The 25,638-nt window shown below is 44.6% G+C and overlaps 5 protein-coding genes, 1 long non-coding RNA gene and 1 other non-coding gene across 10 annotated transcripts; 3 read left to right on the top strand and 4 right to left on the bottom strand.

Annotated features, from left to right (window-relative positions):
• Positions 1-30: 30 nt before the first annotated feature.
• On the bottom strand, positions 31-7,239 carry LOC117220829 (putative phospholipid-transporting ATPase IIB). Of its 3 annotated transcripts, XM_033471193.2 has the most exons (14): positions 6,885-7,239; positions 6,298-6,470; positions 5,027-5,171; positions 4,677-4,949; positions 4,352-4,594; positions 4,082-4,270; positions 3,410-3,996; positions 2,923-3,339; positions 2,685-2,850; positions 2,211-2,589; positions 1,889-2,129; positions 1,640-1,806; positions 1,349-1,552; positions 31-1,253 (listed from the first exon to the last, which is right to left on the bottom strand). In XM_033471193.2, the coding sequence occupies exons 1-14, from the start codon at positions 6,999-7,001 to the stop codon at positions 1,120-1,122; spliced, it is 3,435 nt and encodes a 1,144-aa protein (XP_033327084.1). In that variant the 5' UTR covers positions 7,002-7,239; the 3' UTR covers positions 31-1,119. The 3 variants fall into 3 exon arrangements, with proteins under 3 accessions (XP_033327084.1, XP_033327086.1, XP_033327088.1); XM_033471195.2 differs by lacking the exons at positions 6,298-6,470; positions 6,885-7,239 and adding an exon at positions 5,755-6,064; XM_033471197.2 differs by lacking the exons at positions 6,298-6,470; positions 6,885-7,239 and adding an exon at positions 5,458-5,670.
• Positions 7,240-7,375: 136 nt separating this feature from the next.
• On the bottom strand, positions 7,376-8,492 carry LOC117220845 (dynein axonemal assembly factor 19). Its single transcript, XM_033471232.2, has 3 exons — positions 8,235-8,492; positions 7,917-8,176; positions 7,376-7,814 (listed from the first exon to the last, which is right to left on the bottom strand). The coding sequence occupies exons 1-3, from the start codon at positions 8,490-8,492 to the stop codon at positions 7,520-7,522; spliced, it is 813 nt and encodes a 270-aa protein (XP_033327123.2). The 3' UTR covers positions 7,376-7,519.
• Positions 8,493-8,578: 86 nt separating this feature from the next.
• Positions 8,579-13,177, bottom strand: nan (transient receptor potential cation channel subfamily V member nanchung). The gene is made up of 12 exons (XM_076518454.1): positions 12,501-13,177; positions 12,104-12,442; positions 11,842-12,018; positions 11,568-11,757; positions 11,337-11,490; positions 10,344-11,278; positions 10,106-10,271; positions 9,774-10,035; positions 9,201-9,382; positions 9,011-9,127; positions 8,771-8,896; positions 8,579-8,719 (listed from the first exon to the last, which is right to left on the bottom strand). The coding sequence occupies exons 1-12, from the start codon at positions 12,589-12,591 to the stop codon at positions 8,579-8,581; spliced, it is 2,880 nt and encodes a 959-aa protein (XP_076374569.1). The 5' UTR covers positions 12,592-13,177.
• LOC143258783 (uncharacterized) lies at positions 8,861-10,582 on the top strand. The gene is made up of 3 exons (XR_013032628.1): positions 8,861-8,996; positions 9,070-10,256; positions 10,447-10,582. It is a non-coding gene; the product is annotated as an uncharacterized LOC143258783 (long non-coding RNA).
• Positions 13,178-17,784: 4,607 nt separating the features above from the next.
• TRNAP-AGG (transfer RNA proline (anticodon AGG)) lies at positions 17,785-17,856 on the top strand. The gene has a single exon. It is a non-coding gene; the product is annotated as a tRNA-Pro (tRNA).
• Positions 17,857-18,285: 429 nt separating this feature from the next.
• On the top strand, positions 18,286-24,141 carry LOC117220836 (putative peptidase C1-like protein F26E4.3). 2 transcript variants are annotated; one of them, XM_033471216.2, is made up of 8 exons: positions 18,286-18,585; positions 21,335-21,652; positions 21,721-21,784; positions 21,860-22,058; positions 22,134-22,429; positions 22,516-22,715; positions 22,772-22,935; positions 23,021-24,141. In XM_033471216.2, the coding sequence occupies exons 2-8, from the start codon at positions 21,340-21,342 to the stop codon at positions 23,168-23,170; spliced, it is 1,386 nt and encodes a 461-aa protein (XP_033327107.2). In that variant the 5' UTR covers positions 18,286-18,585; positions 21,335-21,339; the 3' UTR covers positions 23,171-24,141. The 2 variants fall into 2 exon arrangements, with proteins under 2 accessions (XP_033327107.2, XP_033327106.2); XM_033471215.2 differs by lacking the exon at positions 18,286-18,585 and adding an exon at positions 21,015-21,218.
• Positions 23,414-25,416, bottom strand: LOC117220841 (uncharacterized). Its single transcript, XM_033471227.2, has 5 exons — positions 24,989-25,416; positions 24,632-24,822; positions 24,156-24,527; positions 23,695-23,970; positions 23,414-23,573 (listed from the first exon to the last, which is right to left on the bottom strand). Exons 1-4 carry the CDS (start codon positions 25,362-25,364, stop codon positions 23,737-23,739), a joined length of 1,173 nt encoding a protein of 390 aa, XP_033327118.2. The 5' UTR covers positions 25,365-25,416; the 3' UTR covers positions 23,414-23,573; positions 23,695-23,736.
• Positions 25,417-25,638: the final 222 nt, after the last annotated feature.

Genomic DNA, 25,638 nt, shown 5'->3' with positions numbered 1-25,638 from the left:
TTATCAGATTATCCAAAGTAAAAAACTTGGTCAGACGAAGCAATATATTGTTTTATTTGCACATAAATTAATTACAAATATGTGATTAGGTCAAATAATATTCATCTAAGAAAAGTATATCGTCTATGATACAGTACGTTTCGTTAACATTGCAACTAACAATACTTATAACTAACTCTACATGCTTACAGTATACACATGAATATAAAAAATGGTATTCTTTTTTAATATATGCTTGTGTATTCACAATAAATTCATTATAATTACATTATGTTTTGAAAGTAACACTCGTATTCAAAATATAAAATAAATATCCCAATAGGAATAAGACATAAATAAATATATTTCTTTGCGCTTAATTTATTTGAAAAAAACGATTGAATTTTAAATTAAAATTTAGAAATATCAAGCTAGAAATCGCATTTCTCTCGCTTTGTTGATGCTTTGACTCTGTAAACTTAACATAAAACAATACTGTAAATGGTATGATCGAAAATAGATGGAAATATTGTATGAAACTGAATTAAATGCACAAACACATTTTAAGGAAGATAAAATCTTTATCGTTTTTATAAACGAGGATTAGCGAAGTATGCAACTAAAAGGTATGAAATCAAGATCGGAGGTTCTATTTACAGTTATAAAAATTTCAATACACTTTAAGCGAAAACTGAATAAATAGAGAACATTTTACAATAAATTTGTTCTTTAATAAAGTAATGGAATAATGTAGTTCGTTAATAAGAAATACGAAGAAAAGTGAATGTTATTAGATTCATCGATTTGGTCCAGTCGAAACGCTCAGTAGTGTACCGATATACAAAAAATTCGAAAGTTGTTTTCACAATTACGTTTTCTCATTCAAGTTGTAGAATCTTTGTTAATCGATTAGACTTAGGGTAGTTAGAAAAATACTGAGAATATTTGCAGATTGGAAGTTCACTTGAATGATACTGAGCAACGGACTCGGATCAGGAATCGGAAATAGGAAATCTGAAATCGCAACTGATAATTTCGTTTTTGTATTATCTCGTTTCGAGGATACGAATACAAAAACAGACACGTATATAACTCTCCGTATGAGTGACTTTAAGAAAATACGATTTCTGTACGCAGAACTTAAGATAATTTCGTATAACTAGGAGGCGAAAATTTTTTTCGTAAGAATTTCAAAATGTACAACGGCATGCACGAAATTAAAGTTATTAACAATACTTTCCACAAGAAGTCTGTTGTCTTGATGAACTCGGCATCTGTGTAAAAATAGAAGTAAATGATTATATATATTTCTACGAAGATGTCATTAATGTCGAATACGCGAAGGTGACTTAAATGAAACAGTACGTACCAAAGTAGTCCTTTAGAACGACTAGAGATAACAGATAAAGCGCCAAGGAGAAAATCTCTGCAAGTATCATAATGTAATGCCATGTTCTGATCGTCAAAGCTACCATAATTAATTCCGTTAAAACGAGCGCTGTAAAACTGATGGCCACTATGTGGATAAATTCATCTTCGAACATTATAAGTGCTCCATACATTATAACTCCTCCTGAAAATCCACACTTCGATTAATTACCTAATTCTCCTGCTGGAAGAAATCGCTGTTTTAATCAATGGAAATCTTTAGTACAATAACCTTGATATATGCTTATTAAAATCCACATGAAAAATGTCTTGTAGGACAATGATCGTCCTTTACTAAGTTCTTTATATAACTCTGGATAGGTGAGCGCAATTCTTCCAGACACGTCTTTATCCAAAACCAAAGAAAACACTGGAAACATCGTATATATTGTTCCGTACCTAGAAAATGATTATCGCAATTGTAATATTCTCGCTGTTTCCTCGAAAGTGTATCGAATAATTGTTTAAAAGGCGAACTTACCCCACCATTAAAAATCCCTGATACAAGGATACTGACGATAAATAAAAGACCGCAGAAAATACAGCTTGCATAGTTGAAATGATTAAGCCTCGATGAATAACAAATTGGCTTAAAGCAGCGGAGCGTTTGTAACTTCTTCGTCCGTGTACCAGTAACAGATTAGCTAAATGACTAAACTGGGAAATAGAGAAATCCGCGGCTAAAGAAGCCTGTCTTCCTTCAAGACCTTCAAGACCTATACCTATGAACCAAACTTATATTCGTCAAATAAAATGTGAATAGTAAAATGTAGATGGGAATAATAGTAATAGAAGTGATTTACCAGCGTCTGCAGCCTGTATCATAGACACATCGTTTCCGCCGTCCCCAACAGCTGCGGTTCTTTTTTCGGTATGTCTTTGAATAAGACTAACCACATCAGCCTTTTGCGTTGGGGAACATCGACAGCAGACTACGGCGGGCGAACCGCATGCCAATTCCAAAAATTCTTGCTCGTAATATTGTAAACATACTTCCAGAGAATCGCCGCTGATTACTAAGGCACAGTCTTGCTTTTTGCGAAATGTGTTTAATTCCAAATGTGCATCCGTTCGAGTTACTACCGATTTGAAAACGTGAAGACCTTGGGTTCGTGAAACCAAACATGAAGATTTCGCTATACAAGTCGCTGTTTCTAACTTGTCTCCTGTTAGCATCCATATCTAAAGTTTACCGGATCGTTAGTGAAATGAGAAATGACAATTGAAATTTCGAAAACACGAGTAATATTTTATATTTTAAACAGAAGTCCGCTCACTTTGATCCCAGCATTTCTTAACAGTTCTAACGTTGGCCGTACTCTATCTTGCAATCTGTCCTCGACTCCAGTTACGCACAGTAATTCCATTTCCCTTTCTAAACTTTCGATAGCCGCGGCTATTCGAGAAACACGATTACTGACGCTCAATCTTGCTGCATAATACCTAAATGAAGTTTTAGCTACTTAATATCTAGTATACCACTTTAAGTATGTATCTACAATGTATACTGTATACCTTGCTTCGAAATCAACATACTGTTCCTCAGTTAAATTCTTTTTAGCGACAACAAGTGTCCTCAAACCCTCGCGAGCCATATTACCGCATTCTTCTTCCAACCAATCGTTATATTGCACTATTCCGGACATTACCACGTCCGCTCCTTTCAAATAAAATATTATTTCAGAGCTAGATTCTTCTTTCACTATTATACCCATTCGTTTGGTTTCCGACGTGAATGGGAATATTTGTAAGATTGTATAATTTAAAATTTTCCCATTTGGAGCTTTCAGTTGCATGAAGTTCAAGTCTCGCTTGATCAAGGCTAATCCCATTTCCTCCGTCCATTTTACTAAGGCTACTTCGTCCGGACTGGAAGCTTGATAATTTCGTTTTTGTTCTGGTAAATAGTAATGTTGATCGGCTTCCGTTTGACTAAAAGAGCAAGAAAATGAATGTGGAGTGTCGCGCGTTACATCAGTCTCTTTCTTTCTCTTAAAGTTACCTTTGAATAGAACCAGTATCTTCCGTCTCTCCTGTTTGCACGCTGACTGTATCCAAGTTTGTCGATTTGGTTATTTCATCGTAAACCGGCGTTACATTATGACACAATGCCAAAGCGTGTACCGCGTCGTATATTCTGGTACTCTCGGATCTCCTCACTTTACCGCTGTGCGGGGTCGCCGATGGTTTCATAGGAGAGGTTTCCGAATTGGAAGAATAGCATGCTTTCAACACGTTTGTAACTTCGTCGAATGTTTCTTGCCCGTAAGAGATCATTCCCAGATGTATTTTCTTGAAAACCATTTTGTTCTGTGTCAATGTGCCGGTTTTGTCGCTTAACAAATATGAAATACGACCAAGTTCCTCCGGTATGGTGGTCGTTCTGACGACCGTTCCACTAATCTCTTTGTCTCTTTGTATACACCATGCATAAAAGGCTTTCCCCATATCCAAATTCACTCTTAAACTAATCGGTATTATGTAAGAAAACAATAAAACGAAACGAAACATATAACGGTACCACGGTCCATTGAAACCCTTTAAGGACATCATTACTAGCGCAAGTCCGATGACAGCACAGAACAAGACCTAGAAAATTTCAATTTCAATATAACGTACTTGTGACTTGTGCATCTTCGAATACAATTTCGTGAGATTTCATTATAATAGGTACCTTGGTTAACTGATTTATTTCTTTATCTAACAAGCCAACTTTGGATCGCGGTGCTGAATGGTTCATAAGAGATCTGGTTTCCTGTCCTGTGTACACCACCACACCAAGAGCCGAACCCGATGCAATAGCTGTGTTTGCCCATAATGTATTGTCTACACCTAAACTTTCTTCGCTGCTGTATCCATCGTACTGTAATGAACATTTCGATGAAATCATTATGCATTATAGTATGCAGGGCGTATGCAAACCATAGCAGAAAAATGTGCTCACTCTTGTGAACGTTCCTATAAAGCTGTGAATGTCCTTTTGCGGTTTCTCGACGTATATACTCGCTTTTATATCAAACAGTTGGGAGTTGCTCTCCAATTTTTGTGTTACCGGTACAGCTAATCGTAACTTCCAATCTGTTTCTCCATCTAACTGATCGGTTCGCACGAAACACGCGCCTGCTTTCTCGGTCGTGCGCAATAGGACCAAATCAGCTGGGACCCTTTGACCTTTTTCAACGATTACCTTGGAACAAGCAAAGAAAACGGGTTTCGTGTATGATATATACAATTCGTTCATTCAGTTTCATCTGGTTTGGGTTTCTTACCAAATCGCCTACTCGCAGTTTAGAACTAGGAACCAACTCTGGCATTTCAAAACCTTTGACAAGTCTGTAATATTTTTGCGCGTTAACTTCTTTGTCTCTTTTATAGCGTCTGAAATCATCTATCGCTTCTCGACAAATGGTAACAGTTAACACGAAACACAATGGTCCCCAATACGTGTACAAGTATCCTATCCGGATATCCGGTAGAAATTGAGATATTGCCATAAGCAAGAAGTAGAGATTCAGGAAAAATTTGAATTGTTGAAAAAGAACCTAAAATATGAGAAAAGAAACCTTACTACAGAATTCTAATTCGATATTATAGATCAATACATGCTATATAATCTTACCAAGGGCAAAAATGTGACCACATTATATTTTTGGTTTCGTATGACATTAGTGGGAAACTTTTCATGCATTGGTTGCCCAATGTGAATAATTCTTGCTCTTAATTCTCGTTCTCTGCAACATCTCCTCCACATCCAGGTACAGCATCTGTTGTAGTAATTGGAAAAAATAAATGAGTAACCAGACATCAAATAATCAATATACATAATGTATTATTTTTTCGTCTACACGAACAGTGTAATAGTCGAACCTATTACAAAGACGATGCAACGAAATCTAAATTTCTTTTCGCGTACGCTCGTAGCACGCGTCGAATTTCGATATCGTCGAGAAAAACAACGGAAAAACGATTAAAATTGGTTCGAACGCTATAACAATAGGCGTCAGGAAAGAGACGAAAGATTTTTTTTAGTAAATGCAAGATGTACGTCACCTTGTCCACGAATTGTCATTTCGCGGTTTTGATATCAACGGGATATCTTCCTTCGACAGCCTTATAACATTGCTTTGCGTCTCCATTTAAATATCCCTTCGTTGCAAACCATATAAGATAATTGTATCGCGCGATTTTTACACCGAGAAATATTCGCTCGAAAATACGTATCGACAATGATGAACACGGCTGTGTTGTGACATCATAACATTATCCACGAAGCACGCGCTTACAAGACGAATTCGATCGGGCACAATTGCTGCAGCTGCAGTTGCGGTAAAATCGAGCTACACTCACCCCGATATTTTTCTCCAAATTTTTTGCAGAGATCTATTCACGGATCCGTAAACGTAAGCTTTAGGAAGCACGTTTAACCAGAAACAAATCATATTAGTTAATTGCGATGTTGACTATAATTTTCTTCAGAGTCGTCCACCGTTTTCTTAATCGCGTAACATTTTAAGTCCCAGACACAAACACCGTGAATACTTTTCACGGAAGAAGATTTATTTACACACAGAGAGAGAGAGAGCCGCGTTTCATATAAGTTTACTCTATTTGTCAATGTTGGGTTTACATTTTATGTACATCGTTTGTCACGTTGGCTGTCATTGTAGCATACGGTTCGTCGTTGGACGTCGAATATGTATGTATGCGTATCTTCGTACATGTGTGTGCGTGTGTGTGTGTGTGTGTTGTGTATGTTCGTGCGTATTTATATGCTTGTACGTGTCATACTAATATATAGTACGTACATATGTATATACGTCGAACGACGCAAATCGTTGCGCGTATGATTCCTTCGGTCGAATCATCGTTTCGCGTTAACTGCAAACTTACCCGCAAAAGAAATTCTTCAAGAATAGGGAACAGTCGTTGATTCGCCGTCTCCTCGAAGTCAGGAGTCGTATGCTGTCTTCGGAAGGTTGAAGAAGATAGTCGGTTTCCTCGTCCATTTCAAAATCCCGCTCGTCCGAGCTCAAACGTAATGGCATCTCCTCTAACCGCATATTCTTGACCAGTCACACGAGAAAAATTGGCTTAAGCTTTGTACATGTGTACCACGGGAACGCACGAGTTCTATCTCTATGTTACAGAATGTTAAACGGCCGCGGTATTAATCATCTATCAACGATAAAAATTACAATTACTATGGATGGTTGTTGGACTCCTCATTACGATAATGTTTTACGTGTTACGTTAGTCAATGTCAAAACGTTACACCGTCTTAGACGTATTGTACGCGTGCAAGTATGTACGTACAAATATTTAAGAGTCTCCTTTTATTGTACGAATGTACATGTATACACGTACGTGTACGCGTACATGTGCATGTCACCTTATCGAATTGTTTTCGACGATGTGTGTGTGTACTATGTATTACTCCCGGTTTCTTACAGTTAAGATTCCACGCATCTATCTCTTACTTTCTCAAGGACAGAATGTCGAAGGGCACGATGAATTGACATGCTACGGAACGATTGTTCCGTTTGTTTACCAAATTCGCACATATGTACATTTACCAGGCATATATGCACACACATGCAAACCTGGCTGTTAACGCGTGTGTATGGACGCAATTATGTAGGTATCACGAAACGGTTTTCGGATCGCGGTGACAAGAGGATTCGTCGTTGCGTCTTCTGTAGGTCATATCGCTCCGAGGAAAAGAGTATGTACTTCCGGCTTCCCGGAACTATGATCGATTTTCGAACAAAACATTAATATTAAAGGTTACGATCACGGTACTCTTCGACGACTGATACAACGGTGGTGTACGCGGCCATATTGGAACACAGCGGAATCACGTGGTCTCCTGGGAGCGCTCCTAAGCACGCATGCTCGCGTATTTGAATTGCACATTTGCCTAGTATACGTGCACATATTTATCTGGTGTTGTGCATCAACGAAACATCCAAACGGTATACAGAATGTATTAGAATTTGATGCGTACATATTTATTTATGCATCCTAGATGTTGTGCATCTAATTGGCTTTTCGAATCGTTGGTCGAACAACGATCGATCGAAAGATTTAAGAAACTCTGTTCAGTTAGTTGATTTTACAGAATATAGATTAACCTCAACGACTCGATCGCATTTAACAGAAGATTGCCTCCGTGTTGATTCGCATGGTCGATCAATCGATCGAATAATTGCGTGCACGTTTCCTTCTCCTTTTTTGCCATGAAACTGATCGTCAAGGAAAATCGATCGCATTTGCTTAGAGCGCTTAGAATCTCTACGATGCTCGCAACGTTGTCCGTAGTCGAAATCATTTCGTGGCATAGATCCATAAAATCGGTAAACAACGGCGAGGGAATACCCCTGCGAAAGATCTTTTCTGCAAACAGGTCTCTGAAAACATGGTACCACAGTTAGAAGTTCCTCGAAAGATCTTTGTCAATTGACTCGTTTAATGTTTAATTTAAACATTTTAGGTTAAACAATTTGACCTACTTGAAGCTATCAAGATATCGAAACTTTGCCTCGCGATCTTCGATCGTTTTCCAAGCTCGTGTAAACTGTTCGCACGTGAGGAGACCGCTATTTTCGGCATTCTCGGCATCGAGTCGTTCGTTTCGGATTCGAACATTGGAATTACGATTGTTCTGCGGTTTAGAGCGATCGTTGGTTGCGACTGGGTTCCAAAACGATCCTCCTTTGGCTTTAAACGAGCAGTCGTCCCGCTCCAATGGCCTCAGGTGCGCAGCATTTACCTAATTGGATTCAATTGGATTCGACACAAGCTAGTTGTTAATTAGATGCGAAAATTACCATTTGACGGAAAGCGTCGTACGTGGGCACATTTTGTTCGACCGCCCTGAGTTTCGCGTCGTTTTGTAACTTGTATAATTCGTCGCTTCTAAGCGCGTCCTCGAGTTCCACCTTTAAGCTTGTATAATCGATCATAAAGTCGAGCCGGCTGGTTCGAAATTCTCCCGGTTCACCACTCATTTTATTGGTTCGCGAATTAACAAGAAATCTTGTTCTTCCAAAGCGAGCGCAAGTACAGTAATAAATAGTTTGAGGCATGGCGTCGGTTGCCGTGGCTACCCGAACACGATATCGGCTCTCGGCTACTAACACCGATACTAATATACTACTTTATTTATTTATTTTTACGATATCGGTATCGTAACGCTGTCTTCGGGTTGTCGCGAAGCCTTCCTGTTTGCCGTTTTATTTAGTCGCTTCTGGTACAGCTTGTCGTGGGTCCTCTTCATCTCTAAGATCTCCTTCATTTCCTCTTTATCCTCTTCCTAGAAGAGAGACAATTGAATCGATAAACGGCGATCGATACGAAGTATTACCGATTGATTCAGACGAAGCACCAAAGCTTTGCGACCGTCCGACATCGGCTGCGAATAATCCATCAACTTTTTCAGCCTCTCCTCCGGACTCACTCCTCGCTCCACCACCAAAACTATGCGCGCCCACTGAAACGCAAACGAAACGTAAACTCGTAAAAGCATACACCAGCTGGAAAGAGAAGAAGAAGTAGAAAAAGAAGAAGAAGAAACGGAGGAAAAAGCCAAGGTGAGAAGAGATACTTGTCTCTGCCATTCGTTCCTAGTTTCCGCGATCTTCTGATACGTGTTCCCCATCATAGCGATCAACATGTTTACGAGAAGGATCGCCACGATCGCCATGTACAGAACGAAGAGAAACTACGAAAACAAAGTCGTATGTCATCGGTTCCACGGTTGTTCCACGGGAAATTGTAGCGGCTGGAAATAGTACCTTGGCTTCCATCTCGTGCTCCGTTCTTTCGAACGCGCTGTAATAGTCTCCAAAGTTCGTCATGCTCATCAAGAACATCGCCATCACGCTCTCCATCGGGGACGGCATCGGGTTGTTCATCGAGTCGTCGACGCCTTCCGGCGTATTAGGATTGTCGAACGACAGAAATATGATGTAGTAGGCTGAAAGGGTAGACGAAAGAGAAGCAAGAACAGCATCGCGGGAAGGCAATAAGATCCGGCGGCGATAGAAACGGAAATAAATATTCCCGTGTCCCGCGAGATGGAACACGAGGGTCGGTTTCGTGGAAACGTTGGCTCTGTGCCTCGCCGAGGCCTACGATGCAATAATGTAATAATGTGTGTCAATGTCGCTCGCTTCCGATGCTGCGAAACCAACGATTAGGTCATAAGACGATCTCGCGATTTCGCGGCGCTCGACTCTCGCGAGACGTCCACGAGACACGCTGTGAAACGCCGAGAGGTGGCTGACCAATTTCGAAAACGGTTTTCGAATTAACCGTCGGCGTCCGACCTTCGCGCGCCGCTCTAGCAACCTCGTCGTCTCGATTACCTTGGGAAAATCCCATCACGAAAACCAAATAAATGGAAACGAAGCGCAAGAGATCGCCCATGATCATTCGATAGATCATGACGACGAAAGGCCCGACCGTCTTGAAGCCTCTGCAGAAGAACAGAAAATAGGGCGCGGTGGTCAGCATGACTACGACCGCCAGCATGTCTTCGACTCGGTCGGCGCAGCTTAGTCTCAGGAATGGGAAAGATAGTAGTATGCAACAAGAGAAGAGGAACATTACTCGCGACGGTGCGGTCATCTGAAATGAATTGGTCACGCTGCCGTAAACCGCTTGTGTTTACTTGGCTTATCAACCGGTCATGTCTTACTAGATTCTCCACGAACATGCCGAGACCGAGGAACCTGGCTTCTCTCAGCGCGGCGAGGATGTACAGCGTCGCCGCGATTTCCATCAACAGTTCGGCGGTTATTCGAAACTTCGCCGATATGCTCGCCAGCTGCATAAGCCTGCACTCTTGGGTAATGTTGCTCCACCTAATTGTTTCGCGTGAAATGCGTTCGTACATTCGATGGTATTGCCGAGGTAGGAATGCGATGCAACCTTACCAATTGCTACCGGTGACATAATCGGAGCCGGAGTCGGTGCCGGAGTAGAGCAACGACTCCGTCTTGCCTCCAAGATCTCTGATCGTTGCATTTTTCGTTACAGGTGCGAACGCCTGAAAATCATCGTCGCCGTTTCTGCCGGCCGACAACGCGTTCCTTAGCGTGGACGTTACTTCGGAAACAACACGGAGCTTCAGTTTCTCGAGGAAGAACGGCGTCACGTTCAAAGAGGATCTCAGGGTCCCGTCGAAACTGGCAGTTACGAGTCTCTCAACTATCTCGGAAAGATTCGCGTCTCGATGATACGCCGAGGTTTCGGTCGCGATAGCATCGTCCGCAAACTGGGTCGGAACGGACGACCTCGGTGTCGATGTCGGCGACGCGGGAAATCCATCGGACGCGAACAATTCGGTAGTCTCGGCGTAGGTGGTGGTCGTGACGTCATCGGACACCGTAGAAGGTCCCGGCCGGAGGGTAAAACTGATCAAGGATAGGACAAAATAGAAACAGAAGAGGAAAAATTGACGATAAAATCGAGATTTGACGAAGGTGTTCCATTTTGCGTTTAGCAGGTCGATTAGAATTCCGTCCATTAGTTCCAAATGCTCGTCCTTTTCCTGAAACGAGACAGGAAGCGAGGTAGGACCCGAGATGGAACATCGAGATCGACGAACACTTACACCGAACACGACCAGATTCAGGGCCGAATTGTGACTGATGGTCCCCGTGGTAACATCGATGGTGTCCACTTGCGAGAGAGGATACGCCGCGCAGGTAATGCTCCCGATTTGCCAGTAAATTTCTCTCTCGATGTTCAGAATGTGGAAAAACATTTCGATTCTAGCCAGTTTCGCCGATAGCGTCAGCGGCGTCAGGTGCTGAGCGTTTCTGATCCCCAGAGACGCGCCCATCTCGTACGCCATGTCGAACGTGCTCTTCGAAACAAGTTTTTCGATCGGTTGTCGCATCGATCGACGCGTGGCGAAAGCTTACCAATTTCTCGTAGATGACCAGCATGTGCAGAACGGTGTTGCCGTTCGTGTCTTGTTTGTCCGGGTTTGCTCCTCTCGCCAAAATCAATCTGTAACATTCTTCCTGGCCCAGACAGGCCGCGAAACTCAAAGGGTACTCGCCCCAGTAGACGTACCTGCACGAACACGTTTACAGTTTACAGGATTTTAGGTTCACCGGCAATACTTGTCTGTTCATTTTTCAGGTCTTTACCCGCTGTAGTTAGTCTCTGGCGCGACGCACACCCACTCGTGATCCATACTGTCGGATCGCGAAGATTTCTGGTCTTCCGGACACATGAAGTTCCCGAAGCACCTCTCGTGGACGTCTGCGCCGCTGTCCAGGAGCAACTTGACCAGAGCCGGGTCCTCGTTCACTATAGCGATGTGCAGCGCGCTTTCGCCTGTCGAACAGAGCAAGCGATCGATTAGCGATGGGACACCGATCGAGCGAGCTTGTTTAAACTTTCGAGTTTTCGATTAACTACCGTAATACTCGTCGCACATGTATATGTCGTTGATGAGTTTCGGATAAAAACGCAGCAAGCGTTTCGCCAGATCGATGTGAATAGCAGTCGCGTGCAGCATGCACAAGTGCAGAATCGTTTCTCCGACCGCGCCTCGTTCGCCCAAACTCCAACAGACCAACCTGTACTTGGTTTTGTCTGCGACGTAAGAAAGATTATAACGGAGACAAGAAAGATCTCGGTCTCTTCTTTTCGGAATTTTTTTCAACGCAGATTCCTCTACCTATTTTCGTCTCGTCTACTTCCTCCGTGCCCATGTCTTTGTCTATATCGTAATCGCCTGGGTTCTCCATAGCTCTTAACGGCGGAAGCTGTAAACGACAACAATCATCATAAGTCATACACGTTCGTGTTGATGCTTCGATACGCGCGGTCGTCGTTACCATTCTATGTTTCGGTCTGTCTTTGTTGCGCAGCAGAACCAATTTCTCGATCGGGATCCATTTCCCTTTTCCCTTGTTGTACAAATACGGCTCCACTTTGGTGCGCAAAGCGTGATCCAGTTCGGCGTATTGTTTCGTCTGCGTTGCCCGTTTCATCATGTCCACCAGTAAGCCTCCACCTGTTCGAAAAGATGTCGCGTTGTTCAATTATTCGGGAGCAGAACTGTTCACGGCTACCTTTCAAATCGACCAACTTGTACAGCACGATGGACGAAGCGTCCGTCTGCTTTTTCACTCCACTGGCTACGTTGCTCTCTGTATTTCCCATGTTCAAGCTGTCGCGGTACGCTTCAGAACAGGCATCGAAACGGCAACGGAGCAGCGTCTACGTCTTTGATCGCTCCGTTACCATAGGAAGCGTTGCCTCGGTATCGATCACGCTAACAATTCGACCTTTCGTGGATGCGGTGATCCGAACGGCCCGACTCGAAAATCCAATTCGTACAATTAAGGAGTCGCGATGGTACGAGATGGTACTTTGCGATGTTAATGAAACGCGCGAGATAAAAAAGCGTTCACCTAGGAAACCGGTTTGGTTCGCGCGTAAATGCCACCTTCGCGACCTGCCCGGAGCTGATTATGTCGGCGATTCGCGCCATTTTTCATTGATGAGCGCGTCCACTTTTTTATCGGCGGTAACGCGAACAAGCTAATCGGCACGACAAGTTAGAACGTTACAAGCTGTAAGGCCTTTCGACGAATCGCGCGGATATGTCGCGGCATTTAGAAAGTTCTCTCGTGCGAGGCTCGTTGGTTTTTTTTTTTTTCAAAGTAAGTTTATTTTTCTCATTTCAGTCATAATATACAGAGAATAATCCTACTTAAAAATACTTTTAACATTAATAATAAAAATTTTGATAGCTATTAGTTATCAACTTGGATAAACTCTATAGCTAGCTATGGTAATATGATATGTTTTAGGCACGTTATTAGGGCGAGAGATTTATATGCTATCAGTCTTGTATCGTTAGTTGTTAGTAAAAGAGAAGGAAGAGTTTTAGAAAAACTTTTACCATCTATCTTAAAACGAGGCTCGTTGGTTTTTTTTTTTTTTTTAAAGTAAGTTTATTTATCTCATTACAGTCATGATATACACAGCATAATCCTACTTAAAAATACTATTAACATTAATAATAAAAATTTTTTTATAGCTATTAGTTATCAACTAGGGGAAACTCTATAGCTAGCTGTAGTAATATAATATGATTTAGGCACGTTCTTAGGGCGAGAGATTTATATGTTATCAGTCTTATATCGATAGTTGTTGGTGAAAGAAAAGGGAGAGTCTTAGAAAAACTTTTACCATCTATCTTAAATATGACTTAGGCTACTTAAAATAAATAAATAAATAAATAAATAAGGTAGTAGGTGTGGGGTGAGGAGTTGGGATGGGTGGGTTAGGGTTCGGAGGATCTAATTACAAGGGACTTAAAACTAATGTTGCTGTTAAGCATTTAGCGCTATATAAGAATTGTGTACAGGTTTTAAGACAATCACTGAGATACTAATGACCTTTGTTTTTTTCGGATCTCAGTCTATTTTATCACTTTTTACGGGTTCTTCTCTCTGCGGAGTTCGTCAATGTGCCTGGCGTCGTTAGCTAGCCAGGAGTAATCTTTGTTTAGTCTATCCCTGTCCATTTTGTCCTTGATAGAAAGTGCTGTTGAGTAGTTGGATTGGTCTCGTATGTATTTGTTGTCGTCTAGGTTGATTTTCTTATTGGCGGAGTGTCTATTCCTATGGTAGATTATGGGTAAGTTATGCTGATCCTGGATTATTCCTTTATGGTCACAGAAGAGGAACAGCTCTGGGGGTATGTATCCTGAGCTTAACTTGTTGGGGGTCGTCTCTTCGTCCGTTTTCATTATGTCTATTAATATTTGATTTTTGGTGTGGCCAATCCTGCTGAAGTACTTTCGAGTGAGCTTTAAGTTGAAGCAGTCTATTCTTGGAATATCGGCTATTGTGTATATTTTAATATTGCTGATTCTTTTGGTGTAATTTGATTCAGCTGTTCTATATCGGCCGAGGCATGTTCTTAGGCATGATCTTTCAAATCTCCTTATTTTTTCTAAAATTGTTGGCCCGGTGTTCCAGAAAATGGGTGCGGCATACGTTAATATGGGTCTGACTAATAATTGGTAGCAGATGAGTTTGGCTTTGGTGGAAAGATTTTTGTTGTAGAACAGTCTTGAGTTGGCTTTGAAGGTTCTTCTGGCTTTGTCCAGTTGCGTGATGTGGTGTTTGTTTAGTCTTAGTAGATGATCCAGTTGTACTCCTAAATATTTTACTAGCTTCTTTTGGGGATTTCAACAGTTTCGTTAGTGTGAGTGTTTTTAGTTGTGATTGTTGCTTTTTCTATCTTTTTTACGTTTGAGTATTTTATTTGTTTTACCGGTCTGCGGAAGAATATTAGCTCACTTTTGGTGGGATTAATTTTCAAGTTCCAGTTTTTATAGTAGTCAGTAATGTGGTTTAGTGTTATTTGGAGTGAGTTTTCGATTTGTCCTACGTCCGTGTCAGCTTTGTAGATTATTAAGTCGTCTGCGTAGGCAATCGAGTGTAGTCTGTCTGCGGTGTTGAGTCCGAATTCGTTTATAATTTCGCTATTATAAATGTTGAAGAGTATTGGTGATGTTACTGTTCCTTGTTGTAGGCCTTCTGAGATTTGGAATGTGGTGGTAGACATTTTCATTCTGTCCCATGTGCGGAACGTTTTTCCTTTAATCGTGTTTGCTATTAGTAGGATTAGTCCTGCTGGAAATTTGTATTTGTCTAGTTTATGGATTAGACCGTTGTGCCAAACTGAATCAAATGCTTTTTCGAGATCTAGCAATATTGTCCCCACTGTCAGTCCGTTGTGTAGGTAATTGTTGAGGTCAGAAGTTAATTTGTGAATTGCGTGTGTGGTGGAAAGTTTATTCTTAAATCCGAATTGGTTATCTGGTATAATATTGTGTGCAGTTATGTGCTTCATTAGGTTTTGTTTGATTATTTTTTCAAAACTTTTACTGATGTTCGCAGTGAGACTAATGGGTCTGTGGTTTTGTGGCTCTTCTGGGTTTTTACCTTTTTTCAGTATCGGTAGAATTTTAGCTTGTTTCCATCTGTTTGGGTAGTAGGCGTGGTTAATTGCGTTATTAAAGAGTATCGTGTACTCTGTTATGATGGTTGTCGGTAGATTTTTGATGGCAATTGATGGAATATTGTCCAGACCTGACGAAGTCTTATTATTTAGTTTTTTTATAATTTCGTTAACTTCACTGCAAGAAATGAAATGATTGGTTTCGTTATCCAGGTGTACTGGTCTGTGTGCTGGGTTAGTGTCTGTGAATGTTGTAAATGTTGCCTTTGTATCTGTCATTCTTTTTGCTATTTTGCTGTATTTGTCTGTTGTTTCGTCTGCCAGTCTTTTGGTGGTTGTATTGGTGTTAGTGTATCTTGGTGAGTTTATTCTTTCCAGATACTTTCCTACTATCTCGAGTTTAGTAATTGGATCTGTAATGTAAAGTTCGTTGTTGTCGGTCCTGTCTGGTAGACTTTTCGCCATTTCTTTGTTAAATTCGTTTTTGTTAATATCAAGTCTGAGGTTTTCGATGTTAATGTGTTTTTGTGGTCTCAGTTTGGTTTCTGAAATCAGTATGATGTCGTGTTTGTAAGCTTCGATATATTTTTGTAAGTCTAGTCTTTTCTTGATTGTGCACAGTGAATTTACGTTTATCGCTGATATTTTGATTGGGTTGCTGGTGGTTGTGTGATCCATTACTCGATTGTCCATTGTGCTAAATAATCTATTCTCAGTGTGTTTTGGGTGATTTTATTATTGAGATCGGCTAGTTGCTCTTTGATCTCGTCTAGGCTACTTCTGAATATTTCAAGTATTTGGCTTATATTTATGTTGTTCTGGTTATTATTGTCCGTTGCTTGAACTTGTGTTCTTTCGTTGCTGTTGGTCGATATTCTTTGGGGGGTGAGCCTTTCGTTTCTGGTGTGTGTTTCGGGTTGTGCTATATGTTGCGTGTATGGCATTCTATTGTTTTTTGTGATGTTTGCGTATGAAATGCTGGGATCAAATTGTCTGTGAATTTTTTGTGTTTTTTCGAGAGTTTTTCTGTTTTTGTTTTCGTGTACTTGCTTCTTTATGTTCAATATCATAGACATATATGGGCAGCCCAGGTAAGAGGCCGGGTGCCCATTTTCCCCGCAGTTAGCGCATTTTAGCACGTTTTTGCTACCTGATTTCTCGATGCTGCATTTTCCCGGTTCATGACTTTGTGCGCATTTGACGCATCTGTATCCCATGTTGCAGTTAGAGCTGGCGTGACCTACTCTTTGGCAGTTTTTGCACTGAAAAATTTTAGGCTTTCTAAGCCTTTCCCATCTTATTGATTGGCTTAGCAGTTTTCTGATTTTTAGTAGCTCCTGATGATTGCTATTTTTGTCTATTTGCACTATGAAATGGTATTTGTTGCTATTTGTGCGGTCAAATTGTAGTTTGTTAATTTTGGTTATGGTTATGTTATTAATTTTGAGATCATCTAGTGCGGCCATTACCTCAGCTTCATTGAAGCCTCCTCGAATGCCCTTAAGGACGAATGACTTGTTTTTAAGATGGGATGGGGTGAAGGAGTGGAATTGGAGGCCACTTTCTTTCAGGATTTCTAAGCATTTAAAGTGAGCAGACTCATTACTGGCGTTGAGCCTTACAGTATCATCGTCGAGTTGTCTTACCATAAATGACTCTGTGCTAAGTTTATTTTCTGAGATCAGTGCTATTATGGTTTTTATTTTTGACTTTGTTATGTATATAGGTGGCATTCTGCTCTTCCCTTTTGTTGTGGTGACATTTTCGGGAGGCCCCTCCGTTGCGTTGTACTCAGCGCCCTCTTCCGCTAGGGGATTGTACTTATTGGTGGTGACGAAGCTGGGGCCCTCTGAGTCCCCTAGGCTTTCCCGTGGCGCTGTCTTAGATGGGTGGCGAAATCCGTCACTATCGGGCTCGCCATTGTTCTGGCTTGAGCCTTGTCCTCCTCTCCTCGAGGCAGCCAGGTTAGGTTTGTGGACCTTTCTGGTGCTTTCGAATATTTTGTCATAATTCCGCGCACTAAATTCTTTGTCGAAATTTCTTACCACCCGCTTAAGTTGGATCGTGCGGTCCGCTTCGGCTGCGATGGTGTCCAGTTTTCTTTTATGGCTGCCTGCCATTGTGCCGATTTTTCCCTTTGGGCATGGCAGCCCCACTTCTGTTCCACGTGTTTGAAGCTCACTCACAATAATAGGATATCCGGCGATTGTCCGCCGCCTTGTAATCCTTTAATGTACAGGCAGTGCCTGTTAAAAAAGCACACTTCGGGGATATCTGGCCCACAGGGTTAATCACACTTTTTTAGGACACGGTTTTTTAAAGCACGGAGCACACTAAGCACATGACCTATCACCTCGGTGGGTCTACAGTGAATGTGGCTCGTTGGTCTAGGGGTATGATTCTCGCTTAGGGTGCGAGAGGTCCCGGGTTCAAATCCCGGACGAGCCCGATTTTTTTTTTCTCTCCGGTCGCAACGTCGCGTCCGACGAGTCCGCAGACGTTACGAACGAATCAATTATCCGAAGCAATTTTCTCTAGATAATTCGCAGCGAATTGATCGTATTCGACGAACGCGGATGCTACCAGGAAGAGGAGAAGAGACTGTCGCGCCGACGCGACATGCCGACAAGCGTAATCGCGAGACCTTTACATATCAAAGGGATGACGAATCGATTCGTCGACGGGAGGAAACCGGCGAAAGGAACCGATCTCCAATGCACGAATTATATATCTCGATGGATTCTGATGTATTGCGGTGGATTGGGAAGGAACTGGATGACGCGGCGCGGTGCGGCGCGGCGTGGCGCGGTGCGGTGCGGCGCGGTGTCTTGCCGCGCCGAAGTTTGAACCGACCGAAAGCGAATCGCGTTGTACCTCGAAACAAGCGCTTACACTCCCGCGTTTAGTTCGCGTTTACCTTGTGTGTTCTCGGATCAGTCAGACTCGCGCTTCTGAGTCGTCAGCAACGACTCTCTACCGATCCTTGCTGATCAGGAGTCGCCGAGGATTTTCAATTTTCTTCTCCGATCTACTTCGATCTGCGCGCAAGCGTCAGATTGTTTGGCATTTTTACGATTGTTCGAAACGCGCTACAGCCGCCACCGGATACTCGTCGAGGAAACTGGCTCGTCGTTCCGATACCAGAGGGTCCTGACCTGACAGACGCTGCGATCACGAGTAAGCGACAGACTCGTTTTTCCTCAGCGACGGAAACTCTCTTCTCGGACTCTGAAAGCTATCGATAGCGTGCTCGGTACACTAGGTGCTCGTATAAAATAATCCTTTGCTCGGATGAAACCGCGAGCGTGAGAACATTCATCTTTTTAGGCGACGCTGACGCGTTTGGCGCCACTATATGTCGCGGTTTGAAATTTCATACGATCATCGAGTGCGCATTTCTCTGTACCCGCGGCTCAAGATAACGTTCTCTGCACATTTACTTATTTTGATAACATTGTACTTTACGTGTACACGCAGAAGAAAGATCGATACGGCAAGAAAGCGATCCGATTCGCGATCCGCGGGGGGCGCATGCCGAATTAGGGGCAGCGGACGCGAACACATACGCGTCGACACGGCGTTTGCGTTTGCGTTATTTTTAGTGCGAACTGTTCGAACGATCGCGCGCCATACAAGTACATAGGTACACATGTCAAACGTAAAGATTGAAAGGGTTGTTCGCGATCGGCAGATCCCTCGATGCTCGATCGGTGTGCACTTCGATCGATGGGCCGTCCAGAGCGCTGGAAGCTTTTGTTTCATTCATTTATTTATTTCGATTCACGAGTCAACATCCTTTATTTATTACAGAGGCGAAGAGAAAATAAGCGTATCACGTAGTTACTTATTTTTACGCGCTGCCTTGGCCTCTGGCGCGGTCGCCTCGATCCTCGATCGTTTCTCGGTGGTAGCCGAAATTCCTCGTTTACGACCCTGAAGCGGAGTACACCCACTTAAAAATACACGATACCGCTAACCTCCTTCTGCAACCTCTTTTCGCCGATCGAGACATTTTTAAAACGGTCCCCGATCGCGCGTACACGCGGCTATAATTATATTTAGAAAGATAGGTATATAGCCATTTAGAAGCCGCAAGCATAAATAAACATACGTAGGTGCGCCGCGGACACGAAGATATTCGATGTCGAGGATAACAAGGACACGACGTTTGTCCTATCGTTTCCTTGATCGTCGCCAGACGTTCACGGCACTCCGCCTCGTATCTCGTATCTGGTACCTCCTTCGAGTAATCTATTTAGCATGGTAATTGATATCTTAACGATCCCGCCTCGGGGATACGAGACAGCTGCCGTAAACGTTGACGCAAACTCTGATATCTCGCATTATGTCATTCGCATTACGGACCGACGAACCGTCGGTGTCCCCCAACCGTTTTCGACGTAGGTGAACGGACAAATTCTTTGACCGTGATCGAGTTTATTCGGTCTCGCGATTATTTCTTTAATCTACTCTCTCGCGACTCGTCATCGGCTGCGGCTTCGGCCAAAGATATCGCCGGCCAACGATGACTCGTTCCGTGACTCCCTGATCCCGCGATTCCGCATCGTCGTATCGTAATCGCATGACGTTATATCGAGTCCAAGAACGCGGACAATCGAGCACCTATCGTGTTCCTAGGCAGGCGCTCGCGTCGTCGTAATCCGATGCACAATTCCTGAAATTCCCGCTCGGATTCGAGCGGGACGCGTGACGCGCGATCCAATTATAGTTATTACTTACCGATTCAAGAACGTTCGCCGCTAATCGTTCGAAGATTGAATTTTGCACAGCGGTTCTCCGACGGCCTCGCGCACCTGTTGAATAATTCCGATTTTATCGTTGTGGTTGAATTAACCCACATACGATCTGGATACGACGAGAGTACGTGAAAACGCGTGTCCCTGTCCTTCTTTAGGATTCATCTCGTACGCCGCCTTCGAAACTTGAACACCGTCGAAAGCGAAACGCGAAAACGTGACGAGCGTACACCGATCTCGTCCGCGTGAACGGGAGCAGCCAGAAAACGTAGGGAAGCAGAAAACGGGTCTCGCCGGTGGAGCCGATCGAAAATCGGAGGGCCCTTTTCGATCGATCACCGGTCTAGAATCATAGACGCGCGACGTTCCGGTCTGGCGAACTTCATTCATATTAATATTATAATGGTGTTTACGAACGGTCCGGTGCGCGTGCGGTATTCAGCAAGATTCTCGATCGTTGATCGGATTTCCGGATGCCGATGGTCGTCGTCGTCGTCGAAACGGGCTCGTTTCGCGATCCTCGATTTGCGTTCCGTGCGCTCGTTTACCGCATTAAACGCGATAAGTGCGAAACTCCGATAAGAATATTTCTGTTTGCGAACGTGTGTACGCGATACCGAGATCCGCGACGATACGAAAAATGTTTCGGTTTCGACCTACGGCGGTTCCACGGCGAAACCGAAGGTGTACGCCTTCTTTCTTCGTACAGCGGCGACGAAGCTGTGCGTGTACAGGTAACCCCTGGTAATCGAAAGTATGTATCTCGGTTACGGAGAACGCTGCCGGTGCCGGCTGCCGAGATAAGTTAATCGAGTTAATGCGCGGCGCAAACGAACGTGTCGCAGGTACGATTCGCGAAGGAGTTGCACAAGAAAAAGCAAAGCCGAGCGGCGTTTAACTAGAAAAGCGCGGGACAAGGTCCCGTTGAAGCGGTTCCAAAGGAGAATCTCGGTTGCTCTTGCCCGCTTGTTGTTGGCATCGTTATCGTTCGCGGATGCCAGATGTTGCCGAATCCACCACCGTTTATCGAGCACACCTTGACGCTAACGCTGAGTAAAGAGTAACGCGCGGTCCCGTTCGAGCTGTTCGTCGCGAACCTCGCGAGCGTTTCGGGACCGAGAATATATCGCAACAGCGGTTCGTATCTTGCAGCATCGTTTTCGTTGCAGAAAGGATGCGAACCCATCGGAGTTTGGTGTGCCTGCTGTTCGTCCAGCTCCTGTCGATCGTGAACGGTATACCGGACTTTTCGGGACTGCCGAGGGGGCCTTACTGCGCCGACAGGTACCCGGCTTTCGGATGCTGCACCGGACGGCAGGACGAGTGCAGCGCGCCGATCCTCACCACCACCTGCTACTGCGACGATTTCTGCGATCGACGCGGAGAGGAGGATTGTTGTCCGGATTATTGGAGCCACTGCAGAGGAATCGACAATTATCCGACGACGCAGCAGCCGCCGCGGACGTCGCCGCCGGAACCTAAAAGAAGTGAGTGATCCGCGAAATCGACGCCGTCCGAGGTCTTCTTGATTGATCGAACGACGCGTGCGTTTCAGGATGCTACTTCGAGGGAAAGTACTACAACTATGGGCAATCGTTCAAGCGGAACTGCAACACGTGGTAAACTGTCGCCCCATTCGCTTTCCACAACCGAGGCATCTCGGCTAAACTTTAAACGTCGATCGATCGTTTCAGCAATTGCACCTCGGTGGGCTCGCGGGCGGAAGTGGTCTGCGAGCAGAATCGATGCTTGCAGGAGCGTGATCTGATAGAGATGATCAATTACGAGACGCCTGTTCTCGGTTGGAGGGCGAGAAACTATTCGGAGTTCGCGGGGAGGACGCTCAGGGAAGGCATGCAGCTTCGTTTAGGTACTCTGAATCCGTCGCAGTCGGTAAGTAAAACAGAGATATCGGGGATAGCGGAAGAAAAAACCGAAGAAGCTGGTTGATCCGTATACCTTTTCTAGGTCTACAAGATGTACTCCGTTCCGCGGATCTACGATCCGCAATCGCTGCCACGAGAATTCGATGCCAGATCCCGTTGGCCCTTCTACATATCCGGCGTCGCGGATCAAGGATGGTGCGGCGCTTCCTGGGCAATTTCGAGCGCGGACGTCGCCTCCGACAGATTCTCTATAATGAGCATGGGAGTGGAGGACGTGGAGCTGAGCGCGCAACACTTGCTCTCTTGCAACAACAGAGGCCAACGGGGCTGCGACGGTGGCTACTTGGACCGAGCCTGGATGTTCATGAGGAAGTTTGGGTGATTATGCCAATAATATCTAACATCTATAGATTCGAACGCCGTCGTATTTGTTCGGAGCGTTTACAGCTGCGCGTTTCTTTCAGGTTGGTCGAGGAACAGTGCTACCCGTGGACAGGAACGAGCGAACAGTGCAAACTCCGAAAGAGGACCGATCTGAAGACCGCCGGCTGTATGGTTCCGTCTAATCCGTTACGCACGGAGTTGTACAAAGTCGGACCCGCGTACCGTTTGGGCAACGAGACCGACATCATGCAGGAGATCCTGACTTCCGGACCCGTCCAGGGTAAGAAACGCGGCGATCTCAAACGAGAACTCTGTAGATATCCTTGATCGTTTCAGCCACGTTCAGGGTTTACCAAGATTTCTTCTCGTACGAGTCGGGAGTCTACAGACACTCCCCGTTCGGGAAGCGGGATGAGTCGGACGAGCCCGCTTATCATTCGGTAAGGATAATCGGATGGGGAGAAGAAGAATCTAGTCATGGTCCGCCGTTGAAGTACTGGGTAAGTTTGCGTGCCCGATGGTTGGTTGCTTCTCTCTCGTTTTCTCCCAACTTGGCCCAAATATTCTCGTGAACTTTTGTTTCAGCTGGTGGCAAACTCGTGGGGTCGTCAATGGGGCGAAGAGGGTCTATTCCGTATCCAAAGGGACACGAACGAATGCGAGATCGAATCTTTCGTCCTGGCGGTGTGGGCGAAAACGGCCTTGCCTCTAGGCTCCAGAGGTTTGCCCCTCTAGGATCCCCGACTTCAGAGTCTATGCACGGGCAACTCTGCAGCAGACAGTGCATTTATAAAGTCTCCGTCGATTCGTCGTCCATCATCGCAACCGTTCGCAACCGTTCGCAACCGTTCGGGACAAGTCCAAAGCACAAACGGTCGTCGTCGTTCCGACAGAGGTTGCGATGCCATCGGTTTTTCCGAGGTGGTACACGCGATACAGGAAATAAAAAAGAAACAACATCGTGACGGTGGACGTCTCTTTCTTTTTTTTTTTTTTAAGCGAGATCTATTATAAATCTTCTCTTCTGTCATGTTCGTTGCCGAGGAACGTACACGGATGTACTAAGCCGCTGGACGAAGGTCTGCCGCGTATCGAGCTTCGAACGTCCAAGACGACAGGAGCTAGGACGCCTTTATTCCTAAGTGCAGATCATAAGTTCAATACAGTGAGCGTAACTGTAACCATAATCGCAACCGTGATTGTCACCGCAACCACTGCCTTCGTCTAATTAATAATAATCGTGCGTACGCGATACGTACCTGCACAACACATGTATTTTTAAGTATCGTTAGTTTCTCGAGTCAAACGACGACGCTGCGTCGCGCGCTTCTGCAGTGTGGACTGTACACTTCCAGCTTGTCCTTCGGCGTGTTCATCGCGGCGTAATCGATTGGGAACGGCGCGTTATTGCCGCGGATTATGCAGGAGTCCGTCAAACCGAGGAAATGTTCTCCAGGACCGAATGGACCTCGACCGAACAGAAAATTGGCGAACACGAGCTGATACTGCGGCCAACCCAGAGGATGATCTCCGTTCTGCGAACGGAACAAAGCATTCTCCTCTATCTCGAGCGTTTCCTTGTTCTACAGTCTACAGACGACAGCGTCCTATTGTATCTGTCGCACGCATCGCGACCGTCTAATCGTGCCGCATACGAATGCAAATACAAATATAAATAGAAATAAACGGCAATGAATAAAATATGATCCAAGGCGTTTACCGATGTCATGGTATTGTACGCGATATCCAGACACTTGGCGATTCTGTTCGAGTCGAGGCCGACAACGGATCCGTAGAACGAGCCGAGCTCTGTCTTGGAAATGATTCCGCTCGACGAGCTGTTGATGGCGAGGAAAAATATTCTCGGCAGAATTTTCAGCCAAAACGGGATGTCGTTGTAAGAGGTGCCGCCGGTCGGGGCGACGACTTTGGCCCACCAACGCAGCCACTCGTCCAAGCTGATCTTCTTGCCGTCCTCGCTCGCGTCGTAGTGTTTCTCTTGAAGAATCAGCTCCGCCAAACCCTGCTCGGCTTCCATTAGTCGCAAGTACTCCGGCCCGTTCCACGACCAATCCGCGAATCTTCTCAGTCGCTTCGCAAAAGTGGTAAACGTCAGCGGACCCGGGTCGATCATCGTCGGCACATACACACACACACGCATATATATGCCAGCAATTTTTGTTATCGTTTAAATACCTCCGAGAGCATACGAAAGTCTTTTCTGTTCACGAAACCGTCCTGGTCGTGGTCCAACAAGTACGCGAAGAAGTGACTGAATTTGTCCCGTTGAATAGCCGCCAGGTCCTTTAGATTTCCTCCCTTCGCGGCTCCGGACTCTTCTATCGCTGCTAGGTTCTCGTCGCTTGGAAATCTGCTTACCCAGGTAGCTGTTCCGAGACGAAATCTAGGTGAAATATCGGGCTCGACGGAAACGCGAGCGTGTGCCTTATTGCCTATTGCCTACGTTCCATGCCCCATGTATATCTTTTTTTTCATAAGCGTGCGTTATCGCGTGCGTTATACATAGATGCTTTGGTATTTGGAACGGCTTACTCCAAACGTGTACGCTCCAGCCTGGGTGATCCAATTGCTTATTAGGAACTGGTGGGCCAACTATCGTCTCGTCCACGTTGCTTGACACCGTTCGCCACCTTTTCAACAGATCCTTGGTTCTGTCGCGAGTGCGGTCGCAAGCCTGCCGCCAATTCGTAATAAACTTCCGCGGTACTTTTAACGAGTTGCCTTCCTCGAGGCCGAGATCTTGGCTACCCGCGGATCCTCTGCTTCTCTCGCTACCCTCCGTCACCGTCGCCGACGTTGTTTCCGCCGCCGTCCCCGTTGTCGTTCCCGACGCTTCCGTCATTGCAGTGATCTCCTGCATCGAAGGATAATAGATCGGATCCTTTATGCTGTCCGAACGACTCCCCATAGCGGACTACGTGCTCGGTCTTCCTGCAAACGGCATATTCCAACTGCCTCTCCTAAAATAATCAATTGCTCGACAAGAGGTCACCGGGTCGCTCGATAATACCTGTAGAACATCGCGAGACCTTTCCCTTCTCGCTTCTGGTTTCAGTCCGTCTCACTCCGTTTCTACCGCTGCCATACCTGCTATCTAACTTTCAAATCTGTCCGGCCCATCGATCCAATTTATTTTTACAAGCTGTTCGATTAACAATCCTGCGATCGATTAGAGACAACCG

The sequence above is a fragment of the Megalopta genalis genome, chromosome 2 (genome assembly GCF_051020955.1).
Source record: "Megalopta genalis isolate 19385.01 chromosome 2, iyMegGena1_principal, whole genome shotgun sequence".
Taxonomy (NCBI): domain Eukaryota; kingdom Metazoa; phylum Arthropoda; class Insecta; order Hymenoptera; family Halictidae; genus Megalopta; species Megalopta genalis.
The sequence above is the reverse complement of the archived record's forward strand: the minus strand, read 5'-3'. Positions and strand labels throughout refer to the sequence as shown.